Below are 12,328 nucleotides of genomic sequence, written 5' to 3'. Positions count from 1 at the left end.
GTGTATATGTTTTCATATATATATATATATATATATATATATATATATATATATATATATATATATACTCATTATATACACACACACACACACACACACACTCATTTGTGGTAACTCACATACTGATTGTAGACCCAAACACTCACAGTTAATGTAATGCACAGTTAATGTAAACATCTAAAGATAAAGTAAAGATTCCTACTCTGTTGTAACTTATAGTAATATTGTTTTACATACTAATTATTGTATTTTTCTCTCTCTAGGTTTATGCCCCATCAGCAAGCACTGCCGACTACAATAGGGACTCACCCGGTTATCCATCCTCAAAGCCTGCCGCCAGCACCTTTCCTAGCTCCTTTTTCATGCAAGGTAAGGCCATGCTGTCTAAGGAATACTACATCTGTCTGCCTATTTATATGCCAGCATGTTACCACTAGCAGTTTTTTGTGTTATCATTTTATCATCTATTACTAAATTGGTAATACGCAGGAAAAAGAGACTCTTTCTAGAAGTCCGTTGTGGAGCAGATCAGTCTCATTATTCTGCATTTATCTCTCATGCTTCTCATATATGTAGGGATATGCCAAATAAGTAAACATGGGGAGGATGTTGATCCAGGGAGTAATCTGATTGCTAATTCTTGGAATCCAGAAGGAATTTATTTCCCCCTTTATGAGATATCATTAGATGATGTTTCACTGGGGGTTTTTGTTTGCCCTCCTCTGGATTAATATACTGTAAATCCGGATATAGGATAAAGTATCTTTCGTCTAAATTTAGCGTAGGTTGAACTTGATGGACGTACATCTTTTTTCAACCTCATCTACTATGTAACTATGTAATAATAATAATATAATAATAATATCATAATAATAGCATGTTCTTGTATAGCACTGCTAGTTTTACAGAGTACTTTACAGAGACATTTTGCAGTACCAAGTCCCTGCCCCGTGGAGCTTACAATCTATGTTTTTGGTGCCTGAGGCACAGGGAGATAATGTGACTTGCTCAAGGTCACAAGGAGTTGACACCGGGAATTGAACCAGGTTCCACTGCGTCAAACTATGTGCCAGTCAGTGTGTTTACTCACTGAGCCGCTTCTTCTCCCATAATATATATTTCCTCGGGTCTACAGCATTTTTATTCCACATTGAAGATCTTCTTTCAGAAGTTCAGTTTATTACGCATCTTTAATTATGAATAGTCCATTGTCCTCAAGTCAAAGCCTTAAGGTGTCTTCATCAGCCTTATTCTAGTTCATAGCAATGACTCACAGGGTATTTGAGGTTCTGTTAAAGTGCCCAACTTCCAGTTCCCTAGGAAAGACTTCCTACAACATTTAGCTGTGATAGCAAGATTCTGCCTCCCTGTCAGGCCCAGATAACAGTCAGCTTGCTATGGATACGCAGAGTACATGGGCAGAGTGGGAACTGGACACCTGCTTAGTACTGTCTGTAGGACCAGATGTTTAGTAGTTTTATCTCCAACCTGTGCTCTCTACTGGGTATCAAACTGCTGCTATAGTACTGCCCTCCTATAGTGGAACCTTATGAAGAACACTGTGTGTTTCAAAAGCTTGTAACTTATCAACCATACTGTACAGTATGTTAGTCTAATGAAAGTTATCATACCAGCTTCTCCTTTCTGCTCACTAGTTACTTTACTACATGGAAGACAGGATCCCTACGGTTACTCACCCTACTTTGCATAAGGGGAAGACAGCTATAAATCCTTTAATATACGAATGTTGTCATTTTTCTTTAAATTGTTCCTTGGAAGAAAGAACATTCAGTCCTACACTACACACATCTAACAAGACTGAACCTATAACCTTATGTTTTGTAAAGGACATACAGTAGTTAGGGTGCAGGTAATACAGGTATAATTTTTATGAGACTAAAGCACCACATCTAACATTTATGTGCAGGGGCATATTTCAGTAATATAAACAAGATAGCACTGTTAGATATAATATAGGACTCGATAAAAGTCATCAAAACTTTTGTTAGACATGTATAATAATTAACAGTGATATTTTGGTTTTGATTTTATTAGACGTATCATTCCTAGACACATATACAATAAACAGAGAAGCCCCAATCCTGCATCCAATATGACAACTTATTTAGTACATTCCTATATGTTTTTTCTATGTTGTTTCTATTCAAAACTTTGGGTCATTCAGTTCAATCCCTTGGCCAAAACATTTCAAGCCTGCAACCACTTCACGTAAAAAGGATTTGTTCATTGCAGTATACTTGGTCCCTTTCTCAGTGGCACTCCAATTCACACAACAAATATATAAACTATATAATATTGTGATAGTGGGTTTGAGCTTGTGTATGTTTACTATGAACATATACAACATGTACAGTACATATATTTTTATGTTGGTCTAATAAAAGAAGTTCATATAAGTTGCAGAAACCTAGATTTCGTCAGTACTAGAGCAACTACCAAATGTAAAAAGAATATAAAAATGCCTGTCTTTGGCCTGGTATATCAAAAGACTCCCCTATTTTTTTCTGCCTTGGCTTGTGTATTTTCATTTTGTTCTCATGCATTATTTTCTCAGATGGTCACCATAGCAGTGACCCGTGGAGTTCATCCAGTGGAATGAACCAGGCTAGTTATGGAGGGATGCTGAGCAATTCTTCTCATATTCCACAGTCAAGCAGCTACTGCAACCTGCATCCACATGATCGCTTGGTAAGGTGTCTTTGTAACATGATCAAGACAATGAATTCTCAGAATCGCCAGTGTTATTTTCTCTGCAAAATTTTTTCTTCTTGTATTTTTAGACTATGCTTGTAACTTTTTATACCCAACTGTGAAAGTGTGTGTTTGATACTGCTCAGTAGTTTTATAGATTATGTGCTTTTCAAAGACAATCATTAATTTCCTCCAGAGACAGTAAGTAGAGCCAGAAATGTATAATTTGCCAGCGTTCTGTATTCAAGCAATGCTATTGCCTGGCGAACACTGAAGTGCTTCACATATATAGTATATTGTACTGATTTTGGTCATTATTTTAGAAACCAAGATCCTTTTAATTGATTGAACACATGTATTGGTCATTTGAAAGCTCAGATCATTTACTATCTAAATTGATGGGTGGAGTCAGCATTTAATACATGAACACAAAGAGGAAAAGATTATAGGAGCATATATATATATATATATATATATATATATATATATATATATATATTATATATATATATATCTCTAAGGATGTCTGCACACCCCTCTGTAATAGGCTTAACATCCTGTCACTCACCCAGAGATAGCCAGTGAAGTTGCGCATCCTTCCCCCTCTGTGATAGGCTGATCGGCAAGTCACTCACTGAGGGACAGCCAATGAGACCGCACATCATGTGTAATGAGACTGCACATTGGCTGTGTAACATCTTAAGTGTCACATGTGAAGTGTTTGTGCAGTTCAAATTGGAGTCGAATTGGAGGTGATGAGCACACAAATTGGATTCTGTACTTCATTATCAACCCTGCAACTGTGAGAACTTGGCTTTCTAAAGACTATCATTTTAAGCTACTGTGTACACTGCCCTCCCAGGCCTGATTTGTACCCCTGTTCTTTCACTTCCTACTCCTCATCCCTTCCAATACAGTACCTGGAAACTCTCTCCTCCAACCTGTCTCTCCTTGCATCTCACTATGCCCTCCCTATTACTTTTTCTGTTTGCTGTTTCCTCACTCCTTTGTAAACGTTTCTGTTCTCTCCAACTTCCCTTTCTCCTCCTAACCATATTCCTTCATCTCTCCTTCCCTCCGCCTATGCTTGTGCTTATACACTGCACCACTATGTACACATATTTCCCCACAACTTGTACACCCCTCAATAAAAAGCACCTCCACAAATCCTTTTCTCGCCTCTCTCTCTCTCTTTGTCTCTACTCCTCCTCCTTGCGGCTGGGGATATCTCTCCTAATCCTGGACCCAGCCATACACACCTTTGCTCATGCCCATCCGTGCCTGCCACCTCTGTCCCTGCTTATGGTGTTTACCAATCTAAATTAATACAGACTAACCTTAAAACTCACATTGCAAAAAAAGCATCCTAATAGCCTGCACTCATGGCTACTGTTCTACACTCACAGTCGCTATTGTTCTGCCAACCACTACCTGCTACTGCACTCATCTGCTGTCTCTGTAAGTTTACCAACATACCATTTAGATTGTAAGCTCTTTGGGACAGGGATTTCCTTTCCTATTGTCTGACTTTGTGGCGCTTATTGTATTATTAGAATTCCCTGTACTGTATTGACTTTGGAAAGCGCTGAGTACACTGAAGGCGCTATATATATAGAGAGGAGCAGACACAGTAATGCAGGGGAGGGGAGGAGAAAGTGCAAAGAGGAGCAGGGCATGATGGAGGGGGGAGGGGCGAGGAGACCGAGAGAGACAGCGGAGACCAGTATGCACACGGGAGGAAAAGCAGCAAGGTGAGTAGGAGGAGGAAATGGAGAGACAGCAAGGCGAGGAGGAGACATGAGTAGGAGAGGAGGGAGTCTATTGTGTAGTGTGCTGTGCACAGAGAGGAGCAGATACAGTAAGGCAGGTAGTGCAAAGAGGAGAGGAGAGATTGCAAAGAGGAGACAGGCGTCATAAATGAGGGGAGAGGAGACACAGAGACAGCAAGGAGAGGAGACACAGAGAGACAACAAGGTCAATAGGAGAAGGAAAGAGAGACAGCAAGGAGAGGAGGAGACAGATGAAATAAGTAGGACAGGAGAGAATCTATTGTGCACAAAGAGGAGCAGACAGTATGGCATGGAGTGTAATGAGAAGGAAGGAGATTAGTGCAAAGAGGAGCAGGGCATGATGAAGGAGAGAGTAAGGTGGGGAAGTGGACAAGAGACAGCAAGGGGTTACAGGGATGGGGGAAAACAAAGAGTAATGTTTAATTAATAACATTTCAGATCACCTAGATCTGCGTATAGTACGCCGGGTACAGCTAGTTCATTATGTACAAGGTAATTTACAAATCGGATAGGGAAGTCTAAGCATAAATTACATGTTATTTAAAATGCATTTGTAGACATTTTGAACACATGTTAATCATGATTTGATAACTATTGTATTTGTTTGTCATATATTGTAGAGCTACCCATCACACTCCTCAACAGACATCAATTCCAGTCTTCCTCCAATGTCCACCTTTCACCGTAGTGGTGGCAGCAATCATTATAGTACCTCTTCCTGTACACCACCGGCCAATGGAACAGAGAGCATTATGAGTAAGTTATTAACCTCTGTTTATTTTGCTAAGAATCCTTAACACACAAACCTTTTTAATACAAGGAAGCATTTTATACTTTGTCATTATGAGCATAACAGAGACGTTGTCAAAAATTAATTACAAGGACGTCGCTTCAGCTTGTTTTGCAATATTGGCCACTTGAGAAGACTTCTGCTGTAGACGAGCCTTGGGACCTTTGAGAGCTATTGTAATAGTATCTGGGACACCCATTCTGGGTAGAAACCTTTAACGTATTTGCACAATCTACCATTCTCCATATTTCAATCATACAGTATAGGATGAATAAAGAAAATTGATGAGTATGCCTAAATGCATTTGTGTATATAAGACATATAGTTTAATTCATAAAAACACATATTAGCCTACTAAAGCGGAACATATCAGTACATTGAAAATATATATGTATTTCAGAGAGCAAGGGATTGGAGTTTACAGTATGTTATCCACGCAATGGTAATATAAAAACTATGTGACCATAATAATTACAATAAGTCACATACAGTATGAAAGGTTGAATTCCACTTTTAATGTTGCTAAACGTTTCCAAGCAAATATTGTAAGCTAATAACATACCGCTGAATTTTCCTGTTTAATATTTTTCACACATTCTTTCATACAGTACATATAGGGAATAAGAAAGAAGCATTGCACTGAGAATATATTAAAGAGCAAGCACATTTATTAAAGAAATGGGTAAATAAGGAACACACAGCCCTGCACATTTTGAAATTATCCACACCGAGCACTAAGGCGTGGACTATCTTTTTCATGATAAAAGCTTAGAATGCTAAATAATAAATGTATCGTCTACATTTTAAGAAGCACAGCGATATATTGAATGATACGTATTCAATTCTGCGTTTGTTGTTTGGACCGTTTTGTATCACTTATATCACTCCGAAAAAAATCTTACATCTTGGATAAATTACCCGATTACTTCAACATTCAACTTCTTCCAGCGCATCTCTTCGTATGACCAGAGGTCTATTAACTGTTGCTCTGTTGGAAAACTGCTGGCTGTTCATTTTCACAAACGCCTCTTACTTCTGCAATGGTTTTCCTGATTCCCTCAAGGTATTGGGCATGCTACGAAAATGTGGGTTGTCTCACTAAGGCAAGGGTGGCGAACTCCAGACCTCAAAAGCCACCAACAGGTCAGGTTTTAAGAATAACCCTGCTTCAGTCATTGAGTGAGCCACTGATTGAGCCACCTGTGCTGAAGCAGGGATATCCATAAAACCTGACCTGTTGGTGGCCATTGAGGAATGGATTTGGTCACCCCTGCACTAAGTGGTATTATATATATATATATATATATTTGCAAATGGAAATATTACTGTGTGCTCATTTGCATGTCTTAGGCCAAGTCCCTGCTGGCAACTGCAGCGCCCGCTGTGGCGGACGCTTCAGGGACACGATCCGCCCCACAATGGGGCCGGGCCCGCTGCGAGGGGGGGCCGCCACGCTGTGACGATAGAAACTCCTGCTCTCAAGAAAATTGAGAGCAGGAGTCGCGACGGATCGCTAGGCCACGTCCCCCGGCGGTTCAGCCAATGAGGGCGAACCTGCCGGGTGATATCACGGCCGTACCTCTGTCACTTCCTCGTCACGCCCCCCCTGTCTTTCCCCCTGCAGCTCCCTGCAGCTCCCTGCAGCTCCCTGCAGCTCCCTGCAGACCGGGGGACTCGGCTGCACAACCGCCTGCCTCGCAGGCGCGCGTGCAGTGCAGGCAGCGGGGCCGCAGCCTTAGACAGGTCTGCAACCCCGCCTTTCACCATTATCGCCCAGCATACAGTGCTTCCACTGCAGTAAGGGATTCTGGGAAATGACATGCAAATGAGCACACAGTGCCACCTTTTGCTTCAAATCCATTTTGACATGGATCCGTATAAGCTTATGCTTGTCGCATTGCACAGCTTTTCAGCACAGCCTGGGTTAAGATGCATAGCAAGTAAACCTACTCACAGACAGCTGTTTCATCAGTGTGAGGCTGGATATACTGGCTTTACAATTTGAAGCTTTGGACAGGCATCCACCACACATTATTTAAGTTATGGTGGGTAAAAAGTGACAATAAAAACCCTCCACCGTAAAGCATATAGCAAATGGAAATATTACTGTGTGCTCATTTGCATGTCTTAGAGAGGTGTGTGTGTGTGTATGTATATATATATATATATATATGCAAATATAGATACAACTGTATGCTCATCTGCATGTCTTAGGCAGGTCTGCAACCCCGCCTTTCCCCATTATCACCCAGCACACAGCACTTCCACTGCAGCAAGGGATTCTGGGAAATGACGTGCAAATGAGCACACAGTGGCACTTTTTGCTTCAAAAACCATTTTTAACATGGTTCCCTATAGGCTTAAGCTTGCTGCATGGTCACAGCTTTGAGCACAGCCAGGGTTAAGGTGCATACCCAGAAAACCCACCCACAGACAGCTATTTCGACCTTTTACTCACCATAACTTAATATATATATATATACAGGGTAACCAGGGAAATCCAGGTAACAAAGAGACAGCACACCGCGGTGTGCTGTCTCTTTGTTACCTGGATTTCCCTGGTTACCCTGTACATGTTTCTATATGGGACGAGCATCTGCCTTCATTTGTGAAACCGTGAGTGCAAACTATTTTTTCATTGACTATATATATATATAGTGACTCAGTGGGTTAAGAGACTGACTGGCACGTAGTTTGAAGCAGCCTCAACTCCCAGTGTCAGCTCCTTGTGACCTTGGGCAAGTCACTTTATCTCCCTGTGCCTCAGGCACCAAAAACATAGATTGTAAGCTCCACGGGGCAGGGACCTGTGCCTGCAAAATGTCTCTGTAAAGCGCTACGTAAAACAAGCAGTGCTATACAAGAACATGCTATAATTATTATATGATATATATATATCAGTCCAAGGCAGCCATTCGGAACGTTTTTGGATAAAAATCCCTATTGAAGTCTATGGTGATTTTTCATCCTAAAGCAGCCCGAACAGACGCTTCACACTACAGTATACACTATAGTTGACCCCTAAATGTATCTTGGATTTGAGATGTACCTATACATGTATGTTTCCTATGAAATATTTTAAAATATATATTACTTAGGTTTATCTATAAATAATGAGCTTAACATTAAGTAGTGTTTTAAAAGCAGTCTATAATGTTGTATGTTATCTAATTACTGACCCCTGCAACCTTCTACCAACTGCAGCTCCTCTCTCCAGTAATTATCTTGAGTTTCTAGATTAGTTTATGCTACTGTATGTCTGTTGTTTGAATGTTTCTATTGTGAACTCTGCCCCTGGATCTTTGTGACCTTGCAATCTTGCCAAGATTCAGATCACATACAGTACTTCACTTGCACGTTTTCCTTCCAGCTGCCAGATTTGACCAGTTCCATGCATCCAATCAGTGCTCCTCCTCACTACGGAAAGGCTCTGAGGAGCTCAAAGAAAACCTCTCTTGACTTCCTCTTCTGTTATTGCTACTTGGTTTCAGTTCCTTCTTGGGATCAACAATGAGAGAAGGGCTGCTGAGAGCTGCTTGAGGGGGGCAAACTTGTTTCAGTTTGGATGTTACTGTAGCATTACATGAATGCCAGTGCCCTAGTTTCTGTGGTTTCTCAGTAATGCTATTACGAAAAGGTCATATTATTTTTGAAGAGATGGGTTTTACTAAAGGGTTGTCAAGGTTAACATGGATAACGGAATACAAACACGGTCCAACAGTTTTAAAAGGCTCCAAAGCTACTCATTTATCTATTTTTTTATCTCAATGTCCACAATTGATGTTTTCAAAACCGCTCCGTGCAAAGGTATACTACAGGCACTGTGTTTTCAGAATGTCGCGTTTACAACACGGTTGTAGCATAAGACAGTTGGATTGAAAGCTATGTATTTATGATCCTAGGAATTTTTGTGAAACTAAAGTAATTGACTACATTTATCTTTGGAAAGTTGTAGTTTGAATTTATACCCCCCCCCCCCCATCCTATCATTGAACGTACCTGTGTCACCCTGCACTAAAAGTAGCAGACTTGCAACTTCGAACTTCCTATATCCAAATCTTCCAGCCATCCAACATTTTCACTACTCAGAGCCTTTCAACGAACATCGGACGGAGGCCGCAATCCCTTCACACACAGCGAATGCATAGTACTGCAAGACAGTGTAGCATTTTCACTACTCATACCCTTTCAACGAACATCGGACGGAGACAGCAATCCCTTCACATACCGCGTATGCATAGTACTGCAAGACAGTGTAGCATTTTCACTACTCAGACCCTTTCAACGAACATCGGACGGAGACAGCAATCCCTTCACACACCGCGTATGCATAGTACTGCAAGACAGTGTAGCATTTTCACTACTTAGAGCCTTTCAACGAACATCGGACAGAGGCAGCAATCCCTTCACACATCGCGTATGCATAGTACTGCAAGACATTGTAGCATTTTCACTACTCAGACCCTTTCAACGAACATCGGACGGAGGCAGCAATCCCTTCACACACCGCGTATGCATAGTACTGCAAGACATTGTAGCATTTTCACTACTCAGACCCTTTCAACGAACATCAGACGGAGACAGCAATCCCTTCACACACCGCGTATGCATAGTACTGCAAGACAGTGTAGCATTTTCACTACTCAGACCCTTTCAACGAACATCGGACGGAGACAGCAATCCCTTCATACACCGCGTATGCATAGTACTGCAAGACAGTGTAGCATTTTCACTACTTAGAGCCTTTCAACGAACATCGGACAGAGGCAGCAATCCCTTCACACATCGCGTATGCATAGTACTGCAAGACAGTGTAGCATTTTCACTACTTAGAGCCTTTCAACGAACATCGGACAGAGGCAGCAATCCCTTCACACATCGCGTATGCATAGTACTGCAAGACATTGTAGCATTTTCACTACTCAGACCCTTTCAACGAACATCGGACGGAGGCAGCAATCCCTTCACACACCGCGTATGCATAGTACTGCAAGACAGTGTAGCATTTTCACTACTCAGACCCTTTCAACGAACATCAGACGGAGACAGCAATCCCTTCACACACCGCGTATGCATAGTACTGCAAGACAGTGTAGCATTTTCACTACTCAGACCCTTTCAACGAACATCGGACGGAGACAGCAATCCCTTCATACACCGCGTATGCATAGTACTGCAAGACATTGTAGCATTTTCAACACTGATTTTGTTTTTTGTTTTTAAACTTCTGCTCAGGAATTTGATGAAATATTTTCTACACAAACTGCGAAACATTTGACATCCGATTGCGAAGACAGCGATTTAACTTTAAAGCCACATTTACTAAGCAGTGCTATGCCACCGGACATCTTCCCATGTCGGGAAGACGCCTTTATGGTCTATTTATAATCCAAGCAGGGCTTTTTTTTCCCCTCCCCCTTTTTTATTTTTTGTAATACAGGATTGAAGCAGGGGGGCTCCAGAACTGAGCCCCGTTAATTTCAGCTCCTGCGACCACCTGCTTCCGGAGATATTTGCATCCGAAGGGGGGGGGGGGGGTGCAGGTATCTGCTGCAGTTTAAAGCTTCCGGTCACATGGGCCAACAGGAAGCCGCACCAGGTGACTTCACGGCTTCCTATTGACCCGCATGGCGCTGGGGCGTTGAAACGCAGCCATAGACTGAACCCTGGAGTGGCTACCGGCGCCCCCTATTGAGGTAAGTACCTCCGGCAGCAGGGCGTCCACGGAGCTGAAATGAATGGGGAGACCACCTGCTTCAATCCTGCATTAAAACAATAAAGGCAAGAAAAAAGAAAAAACCCCACTTGGATTGTCTCCTTAAGCGAGTGAGCTGTAAAGTGTGTTTTAGCTACGACCAGGAGGTGTCTTATGGAATAGCACTGCTATCCAAACATGGCCCTTTTACCGGGACTCAGTGACATCTGATAAAGATGAGAGCACAGCAATTCCATGTTAACTGCCACTGACTTGAATGGTTAGTGATTTAGGTTGGTAAATCCACTCTTGCATGTGTTAATCCCACTCCTATGGCAGACTGTAGTACAGAAAAGAAATGAGAAAAATGCGATGGCGATTAAAAAAAAAAAAAAACCCAAATTAAATGAGTGTGTCTCTTGCTTTAAATCCTGCTAGCCATCTTGTATTTATGGACTCATACTGTATCTTTTTATATTCAATGGATTTTGTTGGGAGTATAAGGCGTGGGTATTTACTCCACAAATGTGTGTTTGTCTATGTTTACAGGCTGCCTGAATGCAATACACAGCCTCCGTTCATTTGTTATTGTTACTGGTCAGCCATCATTCTACAGTATGATTGTCTGGCCGTTTGCCACTACCATGAAAGCAGCTTTTACGTCAGCCGCAGTTGATTTTTGTTCTCCCGTCACTTTCAGTTGCAAGTCGGCAAAGTAATGCCAGCCGGGGCTGTAAGAAAGTGTTGTCTGTTTTGAGTTATTCTGCAGCATGGTTTCGATTTAATTCCATGAGTCCACCCCCAAAATATTTTTCAATCTGGATTGTGTGCAAGCATTGCTTCGTAAAAAGTTGAAAGGCTGCAAGTGTCTGAGTGGTGTACAGTACATTAGACTCCCATCCTCCAGCATTTAAGGGATTAAGATTTGAGGTTTTACAAGTATGTAATCTCCTTTGTAATCAGGGTGGTGATTTGTATTCAGCAGATACATTTGTATTCATCAACATCTATCTCAGTAGGTTGCATGTCAGTGCTTGTGATGTAGGTTACAAGATTTATATCCTTATCTACAAAACAGCAGATTAAAATGTAGGTTAGTGCGCCTATTCGATAACTAGTATGTAAAACCGAATACCTACTGCTCTGGTAGAAGGAACCAGAAACCGAGTGGAATAGTAAATAATTGATTTTGAGCATCTAGGAGTCTTTTTGAGATGCATACAACCTCACACACACATATAAACACACGTGTGTGTGTGTGTGTGTGTGTGTGTGTGTGTGGCACCTGTTCCCCCCTGCCACGGAAGATCTGGCCACTACATGGTTTTTTCCCTGGGTACT

The 12,328-nt window shown here is 41.6% G+C and overlaps 1 protein-coding gene across 26 annotated transcripts in view; it reads left to right on the top strand.

Annotated features, from left to right (window-relative positions):
- TCF4 (transcription factor 4) overlaps positions 1 to 12,328 on the top strand; it is a 408,258-nt gene that overhangs the window by 361,132 nt on the left and 34,798 nt on the right. For all 26 annotated transcript variants that reach the window (XM_075586755.1, XM_075586811.1, XM_075586802.1 and 23 more), the window contains 3 exons: positions 264 to 369; positions 2,576 to 2,709; positions 5,123 to 5,258. In XM_075586755.1, coding sequence (XP_075442870.1) covers positions 264 to 369; positions 2,576 to 2,709; positions 5,123 to 5,258 — 376 coding nt within the window. The remainder of the gene's footprint in view (positions 1 to 263; positions 370 to 2,575; positions 2,710 to 5,122; positions 5,259 to 12,328) is intronic.

Source organism: Ascaphus truei, chromosome 1 (assembly GCF_040206685.1).
Source record: "Ascaphus truei isolate aAscTru1 chromosome 1, aAscTru1.hap1, whole genome shotgun sequence".
Taxonomy (NCBI): domain Eukaryota; kingdom Metazoa; phylum Chordata; class Amphibia; order Anura; family Ascaphidae; genus Ascaphus; species Ascaphus truei.
This window is presented reverse-complemented; position numbering and strand designations above follow the sequence as displayed.